Source organism: Vanellus vanellus (assembly GCF_965231255.1).
Source record: "Vanellus vanellus genome assembly, chromosome: 27".
NCBI lineage: Eukaryota > Metazoa > Chordata > Aves > Charadriiformes > Charadriidae > Vanellus > Vanellus vanellus.
In genome coordinates, this window is record NC_138932.1 from 3,054,827 (window position 1) to 3,074,600 (window position 19,774).

Here is a 19,774-nt window from a genome sequence, read left to right on the forward strand (position 1 = left end):
CAGGCACATGAATCCAAGTGACCAGCATCATGGTTTGGTTTGATCAAGGCTCTTTCTTATTACCAGTCCTGCTCAAGGGTGAAACAAACCCATCTCTCTTCCCCTCCCCTGAAACTCATCCACTGAAAACAGTCATGAAACATTGAATGGTTTAGGTTGGAAGGGATCTTAAAGTTCACCCAGTGCCACCCCCTGCCCTGGGCAGGGACACCTCCCCCCAGCCCAGGTTGCTCCCAGCCCCATCCAACCTGGCCTTGAACACCTCCAGGGATGGGGCAGCCACAGCTTCTCGGGGCAACCTGCGCCAGGAGCTCACCACCTTCACAGGCAAGACTTTCTTCTTCAGATCTCATCTCAATGTCCCCTCTTCCAGTTTGAATCCATTTCCCCTCGTCCTATCACTACATGCACTTGTAAAAAGCCCCTCTCCAGCTTTCCTGGAGCCCCTTTAGGAACTGGAAGGGGCTCTAAGATCTCCCTGGAGCCTTCTCGTCTCCAGGCTGAACCCCCCCAACTCTTTCAGCCTGTCCCCACAGCAGAGGGGCTCCAGCCCTCTGATCATCTTCATGGCCCCCTCTGGACCCACTCCAACAGGTCCATGTCCTTCTTATGTTGAAGGCTGGACGCGATATTCCAGGTGTGGTTTCACGAGACCAAAGTAAAGGAAAAAATAATCTGGCACCAGCAACCACAGTGCACTGATTCTCCATCCAAGAAGCCAAGATCCTCCCAGACACTCACCAGCGTAAGTAGCAATATGTCGCTTCCACGTTGTAGTATTTGCTGCCTGCCAGTGTCCCCAGCTGGTTAAAGGGCATGCCTGTCACGAAAAAGAGGGGCAACAGAATTAACTTACAACTCTCCAGTGGCCCTGCTGGAAAGCAGATCCTTTCCCTCTCACTACATTTCCACACAGCAGGGAAGCCAGGAGACACAAACAGTAGTAAAGCTGCAGTACAAGTCTGGACTACTTGATCCTTTCGCCACTCGGGTGTTTTTTTTTTTTTCCTGTTTTATAGTGCTTTTAGATCCTCCCCAGCTTCCTGCCAGTTATCTACATAAGAAAGCAGAGCAAACAATGTGCCTCCTCTGTATTAATAAACGCCATAGCCTTGACTCTGTATTCCTCTTGACATAGAGGACATGGACATATCAGCATTTAAGAGTTCTGCGGTACACAATTTTTTTGTTGTTCATTGATGTTTGGGATCAGCCTGTCAAACAACTCAGTAAGAAGTCTGCAAAGACAGTAGGGAGAAAACATTTTTTTCTGGAATTGCACGCTTTTTAAGATAAGATGGGCCCTCAGCTCTTGCCACAAAGTGTTCTCATAAGGTAGCCGCTTCCAAAGAAGAAAGCGGCATGTGAGATTTTTTTTGCAAGGGCAAAAAGAGGGAGATGACCAATAACGCTCTGCTTCTGGCAACGGACAGCTGGACCTTCCCTTTGCCAGACAGGCACAACTTTACCACATTCATGGAAGTCTGAGTTTCTCAGAGGTTATCATAAGAGTAAGCTGAGGTCATTGGCGAAGGGCACCTTTGCTTTAACTCCTCTCTTTGGCTTGCCAGCAAGAGAGATTCTCAAAGGAGGAACTAATTTTAACCAGAGGATAAAACCATTCCTCTCTCAGCAGCAGGATATAAACCTGACCAGTGCAGTATCAAAGAGTATTGTTTTTAGGTTGTGGCAACATGATTGTAATGACTGAAAATTCATGGTAACTCACTCACCAATTTGTGGTGCAACAGAAAGGGCTTGATAGTAAAACCGCTCAGCCAGCAACTCTGTGTCCACACCTGCCAGTTCATTCTGATAGCGAGCTGAAAGAAAACCACACGTCGCCCATCAGAAACCAGAAGGCAGTGTCTTCTCTTCCCTTCTGCAGAGAAGCACAGCTTCCCTACAGATTAAAGATACCGCAAAACTAGAAATACTGGCCAAGTCAACAAATCCATCAAAGAACTGCTCTTGGCAATACACAAACACGTACGGGGTCTGCCAGGCCCGTCTCAAGCGCTTTTATTTTAACCGCACTATTCCGCGCATCACAGCCCCTGCCACTTCAAGCAAAGGGGATATCCCTCAACACTTGTGGCAGCGTGTAAGCAAAAGGAAGAAATTCTTCTGCTCCAAGTGTTCAGTGCTGATTCATTTATCCTTGAAATAACTCAGAATTGTGCTCCATTTTCCGGTACAGACTACATTCAAACAGACTATATTCTACTACGGCGGAGTGTGAAATCTAAAGCATGTCAGTTGACCTAATAAAATACCTGGCTGTGGCCAGACTGGACTTCATTAATTTTATTGGGGTTTTTGGACAACAGTAGGCATTTTGGAAACCTCAGGTGAAAGCATTGTGAAGAGGTGAGCACATTTCTCTCCCACCACTCAGGTAAGTCATTCTTACTACCCCCATAAGACATTTATTTGCAATGCCATTTTTAGGCTGATTCATGCACAACGATAATGCCAAACAGCTTTCAAGAGCTTGAAGGCTGCTGCGTGTCAAGCACGTTTACCCGTGCCGCACTTCAAATAGCTGTTTTTCACACAGTTACATGTTTTCTCACTGCCTTCGCTCCCACATGTTCACAATCAAGCAAGAAGCTGACACACTTACCACACACTTCAGGAGGTCGTGACTGTGGGATAGACACGTCTGCTATGAAAAGGATGACACGCAGCCAGACACAATGACAAAGAACCTGGGGCTCTGCAGTGGCCCACCACTCTGGACTGATTCACAATATTGCTTAACAAATCGGATTTTCAGTCACACTTGTGCTGTAAGGCAACCTTAAAGCAAGCCTGAACTGAGAAGTCAGCCCACTTCGAGTTTCCTTCACACTGTCCAAACAACATAAATAAAAGCAAAGGCTTACATTCTTCCGCAGCCACGGCTACAGCTGTTTATTGACAGCAAACTCTTCATCTACTTGCCCAAAACCAAAGCTTCTGCAACTTGTAGCGGTTCAGTTATCCACAAGGATTTCAGCTTATACCAGTCATCAACAAACACGTCACAAGGGAAACCAGCGTCTGCAAGTAACTGTGGCCGGTGACTAACAACGATGGACTCAGCACTGAACAGGCACCATCTTTTTAATGTATCAAAGGTTGCCCTGAAAGACGACGCTGTCCTTACCTAGATCTCCCAGATAAACCAGACATCTGTGACACGCCATCTGTGCCCACTCCATCTCCTTCTCCGATGCAGACACGGGTTTCTTGCAGCCTACATGAGAAATATGAAATCACATAAACCATTGGGTAAAGGCTGCTGGAAAGCCACACGAGCAGCCTACGCCTCTGCCCGAGACACCCAACATTTCACCGGATGAAAACAAAGACCGCACGGTCAGACCACACCGGTGGCTGCTGTCTATGGCATTTTTTCCACCAGCACCGGTCCGCTCTTGCTGTCAAAACGCAGAAAAACGTAGAGAATACACGTAGACACTGATGCTCACCCACTCCCTCTTCAGTTCCCTGCTGATCTGGGGCAGTGCGTGTCACTGCATCGCTAAGTCACCGAAATGACTGTCACTCAGACTTTGCCTACAAGGTATGCCACAGAGAGCTGGCTCCATTCGCACTCAGATGAGAGGACAAAGGCCAATTCCTGTCTACAGGCCATGTGATCGTGTTAACATAGCATTGAGCACAAGCTAATAAGGCCTGTTGAGAGGCTGACTTCGTTAGCATGGCTAATGAGGCCTTTGGATGGGAGCCGGCACAAATCCCTGGAAGCCAGAACAAAGTCTGAGCACACTTGCACCTGGCAGTAATGTATGATGTGGAAGTACCCTCCCCGACACCGAAGATGGAAACAAACTCATTGTCTCAAGACTGAGATCTAGATTTAGGGACGGTCAACCAAAAAAGGAGGAAGAGAAGTACAACAAGGAAAAAAAATCAGGACAGCAAATCTGTGTTGTAGACAGGGCGGGCAGCTGTAGTCAGGTAGGAAGAACTGCCTCCAGAAAAAAAACTGCCTTTGCATCCAGAAGAGGGCAACAAAACTGGTGAAAGAGCTGGAAGGAATGTCCCAGGAGGAGCAGCTGAGGACTTTGGGCTTGTCTAGTTTGGAGGAAAGGAGGCTGAGGGGCAACCTCACCTCTCTCTACAGCTTCCTGAGGAGGGGAAGCGGAGCGGAAAGTGCTGAGCTCCTCTCCCTGGTATCCAGCGATAGGATGTGCGGGAATGCTTCAAAGCTGCATCAAAGGAGGTCTATACTAGACATGAGGAAGCACTTCTTTACTGAAAGGGTGGTTAAACACTGGAACAGGTTTCCTGGAGAGGTGGTCGATGCCCCAAGCCTGGCAGCATTTAAGAGGCATTTGGACAATGTCCTTAACATGCACTAATAACTTTTGGTCAGCCCTGAATTGGTCAGGCAGTCGGACTAGATGATTGTTGTTGGTCCCTTCTAACTGAAATAGTCTATTCTATTCTATACTGAACTTACGAAAAAAAAAAAAAAAAAAAAAAAAAGGCAGTTCAGGCAGTGGAAAGTGTCAAAAGCAAGAGGGGAAGGCTGCAGCCAGCTGACCTGAACTAACTTAAGCCATCAACGGTGACTCAGCTCCTGGGAGGGGCCGCCACTGGCCAGACTGTGCTTCCCATCTCCCCATCAGCACCTTCTCCCCAGCCAGCAGGGCCATGGTTCACCCAGAGATCAGGAGGCAAAGGCTACCTTGATCCCGCTTCCTCGCCAGAGGGCATTTGCTGCCACGGGGCAGACCAGTATCATGGATTCAGCCTAGGTTCACTCTTCCTGTTGCCAAGGAGGCAACCTTCTCCACCTTCTGGAGGAGCAAACTGCCTCAAGCAGGAATCCCAAAGGAAGATTTTTAGAGCAGTCCATCCTGCTGTCTGAGCTGCTCCCCCCCCTCCTGGTGTAGTTCAAAAGAGCAGAAGTGAAACCTGGAGGCTTAAGTGACCAGTGAGGAATGGTTCCCACCTACTAACAGGCATTCTCTGAGTTACGTTACACAAATACATGGACTTCAAATCTGTGTCCATGTATGCTATTGGACCTATCCTCCCTGTCTTTTTTGCTTTGAAGCCTCTTGCTCCCATTTATATAACCAACAAGTTGTGTCCACCCTAATTTGTAGTTCATACGGGATTCTTACACATCCATCTTTTCTGGACATGCAAGGTTACATCTTTATTATCCAGTTACGTACTCATCTGCTGCGTCCTTTTAATTAAAGAGCCTAAACACATTAACAAACCTGAATAAGGGGAGCCTTTCAAATGCAATCACGCACCACAGGGTACAAACCCATCTGGAATGCGCATTTTGGGAATTTATTAATTCTACAGTACCGAGACACATTTCTCAAAGCAACAGTTGCCAGGGACATCTGCCTTTTAAACCGACATTTCAAAGCCAATCATGATACAATCATCTCCCAGAACTAAGAATAGGATACCAGCAACTAAATGTTCTATCGCTAAAGACATACTAACTTCTCTTATGCCTGCTTCTGCCCTCCTCCCCCCTGCCAGCTTTAAGAATGCCAATTAAACCCTTGGTAATACAGTTCACAAAACATAGGGGCTCCATTTCTCCCCTGGACCCACCCGGACAGAAACATGTGCCTTGAGGCTACTGAGCACAACTCAGGAGAAAACAGGAACAAACTATTACAAGGTAATCGAGGACGTGAATACATATGCAGCCTTGAGCTGTTTCAGACAGCAAACACTCTTATTCTTCCTTCCCATTAGGTAAGATACCTCAAATTACGCAACATCTAAGGGCATGGACAGAGGCAGCTACCTGAGACAGCTAACATACCTTCCTGTGTTACAGGAGCTTCCTCCTATTCTCAGGCCAAGATTCAGTAGCAGTTTCAAAGCTACGCACAGCACAACTGGGAAGTACGTGAAGGGAGCACGGATAGAAGAGGCACCAAGAGGAGGAAAAACATCTTGCATCTAGTGAATAGGATGTCCTGACAAAAATCTGTTGATTTCAAGAACCTATTCCCCTAATGGCCCATTTGTCTGTTTAATTAAACTCAAAAACATTCAGTGCAGCCAGAAGTGCTCAATTTTCCATAAAAATCCGCCATCCCCAAACACTTACTAAAGAATTTTCTAACAGCTTTTTCTTGCTGTTAGAAACCCTTCTTTCTTCCCTCGTTTAGTATTTAAAAAAAAAAAAAAAAACAAACAACAAAACAGTGCTGTGGAAAAGAGAGCAGGACAGGCAGTCTGGTCTAAACAGATAACCGGCTAATGCCGAAACAAAGATGGACTAGCACAAGGGGAAGCCACCTGTCTGGGGATTCAGGCCATGCCCACGAGTCCAAAACACCGAGCACTGACCTATTAGAGGGTCTGTCACGTGCGTCCAGTCAATACAGCACTGCAGCTCCAGCTGATAGTGAGACTGGATGTAGAGGAGAAGGTGCTGGTAAAATCCTATGCCAGCAACTAAGTGAGTCCGGTACGCGCACTCCAGAGTGCTGCGGCTGTGAATGTGCTGGAGGGAAGAAAAACGTGAATATGTTAATGCAGTCCAGGTAAGATTTTAGGTTGGCTACCCAAGTTATACCAAGTATGAAGAAAGATAGTGAGGAGCTCAGTCATAATTGGTTTGGCACAGTTCTGTACCTCCTCTCGCTCAACAATGTTGTATCTAGTGGTATTTACTAAGGGTCAACATCAAGAAGGAGAAACGCTTGCTGCAACAACAAATAAATAAAATCAAGGTGTCTGGTTAGAACACCTGAAATACATTCAAACAACCAGACGACCAGGAGAGAGTTCGCATTAGAAAATACAAGTGCGAATACTGTGAATGTTTTCCAGCGATCAACTCTAGCAAAAACAATCAGCACTGAAAAAGCTTCCAAAGACCACTGGTCTACATGGAGATGGATGTCTTTTGAGGATGGGAAGACACAAAGTAAGCAAATTATGTTGAAATATCCTCTGCGATGGCAGCTCTCTCAGCAGATCATTGAAGCTTACCTGCCCACAGCTAGACAAAAAGTGTATGTCAGCTCCACAATTAAAATTCAGGAGCGCCTGGCTCCCTGCCCCGTGTTCAGACCACAACTTCTCCAAGCAAGTGAAGCTTTTAACTTGGTCTCACCCATTGCACAGCCAGAGACTTTCTCGTGCCAGAGCAATAGATACCTGCCTTTTTATTTGTTTTAATGAGCTGGATAACTTCATAGTAAACTTTTCTCCAGAGCAGTTCTTCTGCTTTTCTTCCATAATCCACTGGATGCAAGAACATCAGCTTCACACACAGTTCCCGCAGCCTGAGACAGACGGCAGAGAATTCACATTTAGCTACAGCAGCTTCAAACACAGCTGCCGCTACATAAGCACGGAAGAGAAAAATCTGAATTCGTTACGATGGATGAGCTAGGCCATCTGGTGATGGTACAGCTTGTATCACTCCCACACAAGAGCATCTGGAAAAGCCACACACCTAACCAGTTACCTTGGCTCAGCTGGCCAGCAGTAACTTCCTAAATTGCAGTAATGTCAAGAATTGTCTTGACAGCTTAAAAAATTAGTAAGAAAAATCATCCCTGCGAGGCACCCTCTGAAGGTGATAAAAGATTACACACACATATAAGGACTTTCTTCACCACACAGGTTTTTTTAAGGATAATTACAAGGAAGGCATTGGCCAACATGAAGACGACTTATTTGTATTACCACGACACCCAGGAAAGCCTCCAGCCATTGGCCAACATGAAGATGACTTATTTGTATTACCACGACACCCAGGAAAGCCTCCAGCCATGGACTGTATGGTTAGGTGCTGTTCAAATACAGATCTGAAACATAGCCTCTGCTTTAGAAGTGGTGGTGTTTTTATCAGGGTAGGTTAATGGTTGGACTTGATGATCTTAAAGGTCCTTCCAATCTCACTAATTCTATGATTCTATGATTCAAAAACCTGGAGGGATCCTAGATCAGGGGGTGCACTACAAATGGAATACACCATGAAACTGCAGATTCAAAACCTCCACGTGTTGCTTCACATGGATTTTCTCCAGGCACATATGAAAAAAAAAACAAGTGCCCTGCCCAACTCACTTGTTCCTCAAGCTGATGTTCTCCGGCTTGAACACTTCTTGATACGCTGCCTTATTACCAAGGATGAGATCCAAACGGTGAACGGCCTCTACCACTGCTCTGCAAGGTAACACAGAAAGAAGAGTTTCAGAATAACAGATTATCAGGGATTATTTCATGGGATCTGGGATGTCTGCACAGAACCATACCAGCCTTGTTAATTCCATTATTAGCAAGCCGCATTATACCACCACACCGTATTAATTGATTTCCTTTCGGCACTCTATTCTAAAAAGCTTATGGAAATAAGGAAAAAGCAGTTACATACACTGTAATGATTTTGCGGCAAATCAGCTGTTTAATCACCAGTTACCCCTGCCTGTCTTGTCAAAAATGTCACTTATTTCTACAGTAGCAAAGTCAGAAATGCCTTTTGGACATGTTGGCAACTTTTAACCTCAGCAATTAAATCATGCTATATATACACCCAGATCAATTTAAACATCTTAAACTCTATGAATAAAAAAACATGGATTGATTTCTAACAATTGCTGTTTTGATAGGGTAAGAGTCAAACCTCCACCAATTCCTGTTTCCTTACCAACTTGTCTATGAAAGAAGGCAACTCACGTCACTCTCATTTGCCAAAACTTCCTGATCTTCATTACAGTGATTCACTGATTAAAGCCCTTAAACATCTCTCAGTGATAGGTAACAGAGATATTCAAAACCAGCCTAAAATAAGATATTTGTTACAAGATTTTTCCCCTGAAAGCCAGCTAAAAGACAGACCAAGCAACCTCTCCAAACCTCTGAGTCATGCAAAAAAATACCGTGAATCACTGCCCAAGACTCTCCTCCTGGAGGAGGAACACCACACTGCGTGTAAAACCTCAAGTACTCCAAACTTTGTAGCTGTGAACAAATCGGACTACAATTCAAGAATGTTGCAGTGAAATAAAACCAGGGACTGACAGAAGCATTAGTGCTTACAGAAAGTACCTTTGTCCACATCTCATGGACAGTTTGATAAAGCAAAATCGACCTGCCATGTTAAACCCTTCCTACCAAGAGAGAGCATCTCTAAACCTCTGCCTTCGTTAAGCCTTTATTTCAGGTCAATAAACTGACTTCCGAAATTAACTTTTCCCAGCTGTTGACATGACATGCTCCTCTTTAAGAAATACAACCTCCAAGCCATCCCCAGCCATTAGCTATCAAACTCCACAGGTACTTGTTCTCCCCCTCAACTTCACATCTATCTGCCCTTTGCTCCTCGTTTGCTCCAACACCTTTACTGCTCCTCCTGCTGAGCCTGCCACACATGGAGAGCTGTTTGAACAAGCTGAAGACAAGCAAGATGCGATGTAAATAAAGAATGAGACAGACCTGATCAAACACCTGCAAAGCAGAATGGTTAGATGCTGCTACCAGCCTGCTCCTTTTCCCTGAAATCTCTATTGTCTGCAGAACGCAAACTCCAAACTCCCTCATCACACATATAGCACAAATAGGGTTTGGGTTGGAAGGGACCTTAAAGACCATCTCATTCCACCCCCTGCACTGGGCAGGGACACCTCCCCCCAGCCCAGGTTGCTCCCAGCCCCGTCCAACCCGGCCTTGAACCCCTCCAGGGATGGGGCAGCCACAGCTTCTCGGGGCACCCTGCGCCAGGGGCTCACCGCCCCCACAGCCAACAATTTCTTCCTCAGATCTGACCTCAGTCTCCCCTTTTTTAGCGTAAAACTGTTCTCCCTCGTCCTATCACTACATGCGCTTGTAAAAAGTCTCTCCCCAGCTTTCCTGTTGGCCCCCTTCAGATACTGGAAAGCTGCTATAAGGTCTCCCCAAAGCCGCCTCTTCTCCAGACTGAACAACCCCAACTCTCTCAGCCTGTCCTCCCAGCCCTCTGATCATCTTTGTGGCCTCCTCTGGACCTGCTCCAACAGGTCCATGTCTTTTTTTATGTTGACGGCTCCAGAGCTGGATGCAATATTCCAGGTGGGGTCTCACCAGAGCGGAGCAGAGGGGCAGAATCATAGAATCACAGAATTGTCTAGGTTGGAAGGGACCTTTAAGATCATTGCGTCCAACCATCAATCTAACACTGTCAAAACCATCACTAAACCATGTCCCCCAGCACCACGTCTACCTGCCTTTTAAATACCTCCAGGGATGGGAACTCCACCACTTCCCCGGGCAGCCTGTTCCAACACTTGGCAACCCTTTCGGTGAAGAAATCTTTCCTAATATCCATCCTAAACCTCCCCTTGCCCTGCTGGCCATGCTTCTTTTGATGCAGCCCAGGATGTGGTTGGCTTTCTGAGCTGCCAGTGCACGTTGACGGCTCATGTTGAGCTTCTCATCCACCAACACACACAAGTCCTTCTCCTCAGGGCAGTTCTCAATCCGTTCCACTCCATGTCCATTCCATGCACAAATGGTCGCCAGATTGAATACGGGCCACTTGCAAGCAAGAGCATGCAAAACCCCATGCTAAGGAGGTAGGCTGAAACCACCACCACTTCCTTGAAAACTACAGATATTACGGTGAACTAACTGACGGTTTCATGTACCAGCCCCTTACTAGCAAGGCAAATCTCCTTTCACAAACCCACCACACCAAAAGGAACCTCCCTGAGACAAACCCAGAACATTCAGGAGCTCAAAGAGAAAACGTCCCATCTCATGCCATGTCATGGGAGGCCTTTCATTCACGGATAACTGAAAATCTCATTTGTTTTCAGTAAACCACAGAACCTGACAGAAGAAGGGAAGCGTAGGGAATAGGGCTGTCTTGCACAATGGCTTGCGAGATCAAAACACCACAGTGTTGAACCAACTTCTTCCTAAATAATCACAAAGAAAACCAAGAATAGAGTAAGAATCACACACACAAGTCTGCTACTAACCTCGATATCCACAGCCACTTCTGCTCACTAGCATCTCTCTCACATGGCCTGAAGGTCCTTTGCAAACTCTAACAACCCAATACCCTTAACAGCAAATAAGGCAAGTGAGTAAAATGCTTTTTGGTTTACAGGTAAAAGGCAATAAGTATGAAGCATTCATCCAAGCTCACAACATATTGGTGGGAAGGCAGGGGGAAGGTGGCAAGGGGAACCAACAACCCCACATACACGTTTAGTTTCCCCAAAATAGATCTCCACAAAGCAGCAGGCAATAAACATTTCCTTACCGCAACCTGTGATTAACGTCCTGTCACTGTATCTCTCAAAGACCCTCAGCAGGAAACGAACAGCATGGCTCACAGGGAACTGATTTGTTTCCGACGCAGAAGGGCGACCAGAAGAAAGGGGAACTGCTGATTCATTTGATTCCCATAGAGAAGTATAGGAAAACTATGATCCTCTAGTCCCAAAATAGGCAGTCTCTACAGCTTCAAAATAGCTGTAAAAATGCATTCACTGCGCACTGAATCGGCAGCCGCTGTGTGCCTGATACAAGCTCACATGTCACTGGCACCCCAAGGTGGGAAATGATTTCATGGTGACTACAGGCAGCCGACACCTGCACCTAAGGACACGGTCACCCCTTAGGGTGGGATGTCACACATGCAGGTGTGAACACATGTGTCCAAACCCTCACATGCAAGTTAACTGTATTTGAAGGCTCAACACTGACTCCTTCTCCTGCTACTTACTCAATTCAGCTTCCTTTATGGGCACATGGTCCGGGTTCTCTCACTGCTCAGTAGCTCACATGCCAAACAAGCCTCTAATTTTTTTTTATATATCTGAAAAAAAAAAAGGGTCACAAAACCTCATCTAAAAATCCTCCTGAGTTCAGCAGGGACAGAAATGCATCTTGATACTGTGCAGCATGACACCCATGAAACAACAAGAATTGGCCAAAAAGCATTTGCCAGAACACCCTTTCCAATCTCACAGAATCATTATGGTTGGAAGAGATGTTTAAGATCATCAAGTCCAACCGTGAACCTAGCTGCAAGCAAACAGACAGCTATTCGCCTGCCAACCATATCAGTGGGTAAGAAACGCGATCGAGCAGTTAAGGAAAGCCTACTCACATCCACCAGGACTCGAATGCCTGCCAAAGGCAAAGTACAGAAAAGTTTACTTCCACGGACTATCTGAGCAGAGACATTGGAGGGTATTTCACCTTCCCCTTGAGCACAGGGTGCGAGGCATCCCAGAGGCCGTCTCCCATACAACCCTGTTTCCTACAACAGTCAGGGATGGGCACACGAAGCCACTGGTTGCTTCTGCTACTTTTTAGGGGTTCATAACAAAAAACAGAGTGCTGGTGACTTGAAAGCAGCAAGGTTTATCTTTTAGGATGTGGGTTCCTGAGCCAGAAGGCAGACCCCACACTAAAATGTTTTCTTATCAGCATGAGCTCCATGGTGCTGCTGGAGGAGGCCAAGGCAGGAGTGAAGAATCTGTGACAGCCAGTGATGACCTGCAAGGATCCTATGCCGCAGAGGTGAGGAAAGGGGACACAGTGAGGACAAAAACGCACAGGAGCCAGCCTCACCTCAAAAATGTTAGCAAACACCAATACAGGCGCTATAGACCACGCACTGATTAAAATGCAATTTAGTATTTGTGCCTTGAGACCATGGGCTGAATTTTACTTAGCAGTTAAGAGGCCAAATTTTGTCCCAGTACCCCTTTTTATACCTGCTGGGTTTAAACGTTGCTTTCAGACAGCACATCAGCACCACAGAGGAGGCAAATCAGATGCCAGGCTATTAAAAGAACCAAGTACAGCACATCATGCCAAGCAGGGTGGAAATGGTCCAACGTGAAGTCCTCTTCAGCCACACAAACACCGATCTACCGCTTTCCTTCTGTGCCATTAACATTCTGGGATGGGGCAAGACGGCAGGGAGAATTATTTGCACTCTCTCTATTTCTTTATTTAACACGTCACTAAGAGCCACAGTCTCTGAGGAGTAAGACATTTCTCAGGGAAAAGAACTGCAGCCATTCATTTGTATTCTGGCATGTGTCAGTACACAAATAATACTGCCCAGAACAAGGCTGGCAGACAAGAATAGTAACGCAAAGCCAATGAGCTAATGGTTACCCAGAATCCAGAAAAGAAATCTGTAAAATAAATCCGGTGACCCTACGCTATAGCATACATTGTAAAACAGCACCCAGGATAACCCAGTCGCCACATTCTGAGGTGAAACTTGGGGATTACCAGTCCAGGAAGACTTAAATGGAAAAGATGAAAGACCATCCTATGAACAGCGACGGGGAACCTCATCTCCAAAAGCACACTCCAATGGCCAATATACTTGCCAAGAACCATGGAGACCTGAGCTCAACTCTCACTGCTATCACAAGCAGACACAAAGCTGAACCCATGTGAGCACAGTTCATAGCTGGGACTGTGACATTCAAATGTCTGTGATTCAAAGGTACTGTTTAATACAATGGCCAAAAGTTTCCAGAGACAGTCAGCCATCACACAAAGCACAATGTGCTTCTTAGAGGCCAGGAAGTCACCGCTTCATCTAACTGAACTGCAGGCTGAAATAGAGAAGAATTGACAAGAGACTGTTAAGGTAGAAAGCTTGCTAAGAGAGCTATCAGCTATGTAGCAAGAAAATTTGCAGCCACTGCAGATAACATAAATCCTGCGCTAAAATCACAATACTTACTTCCAGCTAAAAGAAGAGCCATCTCTACAGGAGTGTGGTTTTCCTTTTCTGCTGTAAAGATGCTCTAAAGTAACCACACACCTTATTCTGCCATAAAAATTTAAACAGAAAACAACTGCTTCCTTGCCTTGATGACTAATCTCATGTCTGGTCAAGGGACATTCACTTGTGAGCTCCGCTGGCATAGTGAGGTACCACTTTGAGCCAAGAAGCACACGCGTTCCTGGTCCACTGTGACCACAAAATAAAACACATCTTAAACCACAAAGAAAGTGGTTTAAACAAAACGCATTCTATTTTGCAAGCAGGAACACATACCTTCTCTCCAATCCCGTCCACCACGCCTCAGGTGGCAGTGGGCAAGGTGTAACGCTGCACTAGCTCAACTACTAGGAGATGTGGGAAGCCACCCCTGAGATCAACTGGGGTATCTCAATGTGACAGCAGATACAGAGCTCCACAGCCCTGGAGGCGCTTCCAGCACGACAACATAGCCCACACCTCGGGTAATCCAAGCCATTGTGTCTTACCACTGACCTTGCAATAAGAAAAAGAAAGGCACCTGATATAACTTCAAAGCACAGGGGATGTGCTTGTACGAAGTGCATCACGGAAACAAACAAATTCTGGTAACTACCACTAAAACCTGCTATTACTGCTTCTGACTTCTGGGCAGGATCTTGCCAGATTTCTCAGAGGGAGGCAAGCCTTGCCCTGTTTTAGAGGAGGGCAGTGGGGTTCCACGAGATGAAAGGACATGCCCAATGTCCCCAACCAAGACAAAAAGAAAATAGGCCCCAACATAAAATACATCTCTTGACTTCATTAGTTTGCTCATCTTCAAAAGCACCCTGTCACTGCTGAAACTCCACTACGAATCTGCTTTACTGATGGAGAAACTGAGACAGAAAGGGACAGTTTCTGGGCCACAGTCACAAAACAAGTCATCAGCACAGCAGACGCCAGGCACCTCGGCGCTGACAGCATGGCACCTCATCCCTGCTGGATTGAGCTGACCAAGGCCATCATTATTTCCTGCATCTTGTCTTCTGACGCTATTTCCAATGCACAGTGCAGAGATGTAAGCTAGAGTGGAGTCCCAGGGAGTGTTTTATTGGTAAGATCTGCAGCTAGAGCAGTCTTGCCCTCCATACAGCAGGAAAGTGCTCTGGCTCAAGCTCCCGCTCATCACACCTTCTTCTCCAGCCCTTCCCACGTAATCCCTGTCAACTGTCAATGCCAGGGATCCCCTCTCCAGACCCTGGATACTCCTGACATCTTGCCCTTATCCCACTGCATCCCCACACCTCCTTCCCCCTCAGCCCCCATCACCTCTTACTCCACCTCCCTGAATCCCACAGACTCTTTCCTCCACCCCCCATGTCCTGACCCATCTCCCTGGGCGCCCCGCACCCGCTTTCCCTGATCCCCTTCTTACCCTCCTACCTGCCTTCTTCCCCGCATCTCTCCTGCATCCCCCACAGCTCCTTCCCCCTTCCCCCCCCCCCCCCCCGCTCTGTTTTGACTCATCTCTCCTGGATCCCCCATACCCCTTTTTCACCAGTGCCACCCCCCACCCCATATATTGCTCACCTCCCCTGGATCCTGCACAACCCCGTTCCCCCTAGTCTTCCCTAAATTTCCCCCTTCTCCTTTCCCTGAGCGCTGCCCAACTTCTCCTGTATTTCCCCTAATTTTCTTCACCTCAATCTTCCCTAAATTCCACCACCCCCTTCCCCTGTTTCCCTCAATCTTCCCCAAATCCCGCCATCTCCTTCCCCCTGGTTTCTCCCCCATCTTTCCTGAATATCCCTCCAACCCCCTTCCCCTCGGGTCCCCCCAACCTCCCCTCCATTCCTCCCCCCTCCAGGTGCCCCTCCAACATCCCCTGGATCCCCCAGTCTTCCCTCAATGCCGCCATCTCCTTCCCCAGCCCCCCCCCAAACCTTCCCCGACCCCTTCCCCCACCTCCTTCCCTTCAACCTTCCCTAAACCCCCCAGTCCCCTTCCCCTTAGTCCTCCCCAACCTCCTCTGCTCCCCGCCCCATCTCCTTTCGCCCCCCCGCCTTTCCCCTGCACCCCACCATCTCCTTTCCCCTCTCCCCATCTCTCCCCTGACCCCCTCCATCTCCCCCCGCGGTCCCTCATCCTCCCCCCGCCTTCTCCTCCCCCGAGGCCCCCTCTCCTCACCGGTACAGCCGCTTGGTGTGCAGCACCTTGGCCTCCGGCTCGCCGCTCTCGCCGGTAGCCCCGCCGCCCTGGCTCATGGCGCCCGGCGAGGGCAAGGCCCGGCCCGCCCGGCCGCGGCCCGCCCGCCTTCCCGCCCTCTCAGCACCGGCCGCGCCGCCCCGCCGCTCCCCGCCGCCGCCGCCGCCCCCGGCCCCGCTCGGCCGCCATGGCTGCGCGGCTGCCCCCTGCCCCGCGCCGCTCTCGCGAGACTTGCCGCGAGACCGGCGGGCGAGCGGCGGGCAAACATGGCGGCGGCGGGGCCAGCCTCACCTCGCGAGACTTCAGCCTCTCGCCGCGCCCGCACTTAGTGCTGGCAAACATGGCGGCCGCGCCGGCGTCAGTCAACGGGCTTGAGTGGGCGCCCTGCCAGCCCGAGGAGGGCAGCGGCGCCGGTAGCTGGGCCTGAGGGCTGCTGCCGGTGCCCACTGTGGGCACTCCCTATGGCTGCCCCACGTCATGGGCCTGGCTGTGGGGCGGGCGTCCCTCTGCCTTGGCACCTGAGTGCTCCCACAGAGGCCATCCTCCATCCTTGTGGGGAGCCGCGAGGTGGATGGCGGGAGGACTCCCTCCCCAGCCCTGGGAATCCCTTCATGCCGCCATGTAGCACGAAAGGCTGGTGCTGCCAGTTGGGGTGGGGGCTCCCCGCAGCCCCGCAGTCCCTGTGGTGCTTCACCTCCTCAGCACCGCCATGGCTCTCGCAGGAGACGCAGGCCGGCCCTGCCTCCACCATGGCTGACGAGCACTGGGGCTTCTCCCTTCTCTGCTGGGCCCTGGCCCCACTGCCAGCCCTCCCGGCCCAGAACCCCATGGAAGGGGGATGCGCCGCCCTGCGCTGACCCCTCCATGGTGGCTGTCCCATGTGGGGACACATCCGCGGGCACAGGATGGGCTGAGGGGGTGGCAGAGGGCTTGAGGGGCCGCGGGCGGGCTGGGCCCCGCGTCAGGTGAGGCTGCTGCGCCTGCCCCTTTCGGCCCAGCTCCACCTTAGCTGGTTAAACAGGTTTGAAGTCCGCAGGGCGAGAGACGGGGGAAGCATTTCACAGGCTCCCAGCACAGCCGCCGCCGCCGCTGCGGGGTGTCCCCCTCAGCCCAGCCCCATGGCCGCCCGCCTCTCTCCAAGTAAGTCTCACAGCGAGGGGAGCCCGGTGCCAGCTCCGTCCCACCTCCCAGGGGGCGCGGAGGGAGGGAGCGGGGCTGGGAGAGGGAAGATGGAGGTGTGCGGGGCGCAGGAAGCTGCTTTGGCCTTTTTCCCTTGCGTGGACCTCAGGGTGAAGCCCCGTGCCACTCTGTGCCTCAGTTTCCCCGTGCCTGTGGCCAGGCCAGGGCTCTTTCTGGGGGTGCAGGGATGAACGTGCCCAGAAGGGAGAGAGAGACATTTTCATTGCAGGAGGCTCCCGTGCATGCAGCCAGCAGCACCTGGGATGGGCTAAGAGATGGGGATCCCCTGCTAAGAGGGAAAAATGTGAGATTTCTGCCTGGATCTCCCATTTCCCCATTGCAAGTGGCACCCTGCAGCCTCCTGTGCCTGCCCCACGTCAGTCTCAGCCACAAGAGGCAGCAAATCTGGCTCATCCTGGCTTTAGCTGTGGTTCCTAAATGTGACCTGGCTGGCTCTCCCCAAGTATTGGGGCTTGGCTGATGGCGGCACGGGACGGAGCTGCGGGTGGAGCCGGTTGCATTGGCCAGGCAGCGTCCAGCTCGCCAGAATCGCAAGGCTTATGCCCAGCCAGGATGTTTGGCCAGGTGGGGAAGCAATTCCTAGCCAGACCTGCACACCCGGGGCTCACCAGGCGCCCAGCTCTGGGCAACGGTGCCCACGTGCTCTGATCCCGCTGCCATGGGCTGGGCGCGCTGGCAGGGTGTGAGGGCACGGGGACACTGGGCTCTGCTTTCTCCTAATAGTGGAAGAACAGGCAGGCGATGGGGACTGCAGGGGTGGCAGCTGCCAATTTGCACCCCACATTCTAACTAGGGCTGTGTGTATGACCCCAAACCTCTCATTTCTGCTGGGTTTTTTTGTTTGTCTCCTTTCTCTTTGTTCAGGGTGAGGTGGAAAGGACGGGAACCTAGTCCCCTCTCAACACCCCAAAACGCACAAGTTTCTCGCCAGTCCCCAGCGGTACTGAGCCAGCCGCTCTCATGGCTGCCGCTGACCCCATCCTGCCCCCCGAGGAGGTGGCTTTGCTGGAGCTGGGGAAGGTGGCCAAGGCCACCCCCCTGGATGAGGTCCCACCAGCCCCAGATGAACACCTGGGGGACCCTGATGCCACCCTGCCGTGGGACCGGTGCCAGCACGGCGCCTCGGGCCAGTCGGAGCCCGCAGAGACAAAGAGGCGTTCAAGTCCTGAAGGGGGCCGTGAAGACCCGGAGGAGGCTGCTCTCGCCTGCCCCCCAGCTGAGGCCGAAGACGAGGAAGCCCCTGGGCTGCCCGTGATGGCGGCCCACGTCTTTGTGCCCATCGACCCCCAGTGCATTGAACAGACACCCAGCAAGCAGAAGAAGCAACCCACCCCGTGGCCTCAGGAGGAGGGTAAGGGGGGCTACAGCCCCCACAGCGACAGACCCAACAGCCTCCGCCAGAAGCAGGTCTTCCTTCCCATCAGCCCCTCGCGCTACAGGGACCCGCTGGGCTTTGAGGGGCGAGTGGCCAAGCCACTGACTGAGGAGCCACGGTGCCCGTGCGCCAGAAACTGCGGCGCCCTCAACCTCAAGGCCGTGGCCTCAGTGGTGGGGGCCCTGCTCCTCTGCCCCTGCCTCATCTACGGGGCCTACGTCTTCCTGCCTTTTGACGCCCCGCTGTTGCCCACCGTCAGCGCCCGCCTGGTCTACACACTCCGCTGCGCCGCCTTTGCCACGTTCCCCATCGTTCTGGGTGAGCCATGGGGTTGGCATACAAAGCCCTTCACCCCACCAGTGGGCTGCACCAGCCCTGGGGCAGCGGGGGCTGTGGGGATGGTGAGCAGAGCTGGGGCTGAGCTCTTTGCAGCTCCATTGCTCCCTCCAGGAGCAGCAGATGGGGTTTTCCTACCCTCTTCCCACCCCATTGCATCTCTCTCTGGTCCTCCCCTGGCCCTCAGGCCCCAATGTAGTTTCACCGGGCGCCTGCTCAGCCCCTCTCTCTTCCCCCCCCCAGGGATGATCGTCAGCGGAATCTCCCGCCTCTGCTTCTCTGCACTGGAGCCCTTTGGGGAGCTGCAGCGGGAAGTGGAGATCCACCGCACCTACGTCTCCCAGTCTGTCCATCTCTTCATCCTCTACTTCTTCAACATGGCTGTGCTGGCCACCTACCTCCCACAGGAGGTCCTCAAGCTCATCCCCCTGCTCACGGGGCTTTTTGCCATCTCCCGGTAAGTGGCTACCTGGGCTGTGGGCAGTGCCCAGGGTGCAAACGAGCTCTGTCAGTGCTGGCAAACACCACACCTTGGCACAAACTCCTGCTCTGACAGTGCCTCACCTGGCCAACGACAGCCAGGAAAGCTGAGCTGGCACAGGGTTGCTCCATCCCTTGTCCCGCAGCGGCCGTGCCTGGCAAACCCTCGCTGGGGTCAGAACCCCTGAGCGAAGCTGGGTGCCCGCCCCAAGGCATCGCCCTCGCTGAGCCCGCACCTCTCTGCCCTCTCCAGGTTGATTTACTGGCTGTCGTATGCCATCGGACGCTCCTTCCGCGCCTTCGGCTTCAGCATGACCTTCCTGCCCCTCTTGGCCATGCTACTCTGGAACCTGTACAGCATGTTCATCCTGGAGCCCGAAAACCTCCTGGCTGTGGCAGCGCCGAAGCCTGAGGACCGCTCCAAGGATGGTGGAGCCAAACTCCGGTACTGGGGGTGA

General features: G+C 50.9%; 2 protein-coding genes across 2 annotated transcripts in view; one reads left to right on the forward strand and one right to left on the reverse strand.

Moving 5' to 3' along the window:
- SMG5 (SMG5 nonsense mediated mRNA decay factor) overlaps window positions 1-15,984 on the reverse strand; it is a gene marked incomplete at its 5' end in the record, with an annotated part of 33,872 nt that extends 17,888 nt beyond the window's left edge. Inside the window, 7 exons of the mRNA XM_082496291.1 lie at window positions 742-820; window positions 1,734-1,823; window positions 3,152-3,241; window positions 6,349-6,505; window positions 7,169-7,292; window positions 8,083-8,181; window positions 15,908-15,984. Coding sequence (XP_082352417.1) covers window positions 742-820; window positions 1,734-1,823; window positions 3,152-3,241; window positions 6,349-6,505; window positions 7,169-7,292; window positions 8,083-8,181; window positions 15,908-15,984 — 716 coding nt within the window. The remainder of the gene's footprint in view (window positions 1-741; window positions 821-1,733; window positions 1,824-3,151; window positions 3,242-6,348; window positions 6,506-7,168; window positions 7,293-8,082; window positions 8,182-15,907) is intronic.
- A 2,101-nt stretch (window positions 15,985-18,085) lies between these two features.
- On the forward strand, window positions 18,086-19,774 carry TMEM79 (transmembrane protein 79; the record flags this gene model as incomplete). The annotated part of the gene is made up of 3 exons (XM_082496047.1): window positions 18,086-18,818; window positions 19,080-19,293; window positions 19,570-19,774. 3 exons carry the CDS (start codon window positions 18,086-18,088, stop codon window positions 19,772-19,774), a joined length of 1,152 nt encoding a protein of 383 aa, XP_082352173.1.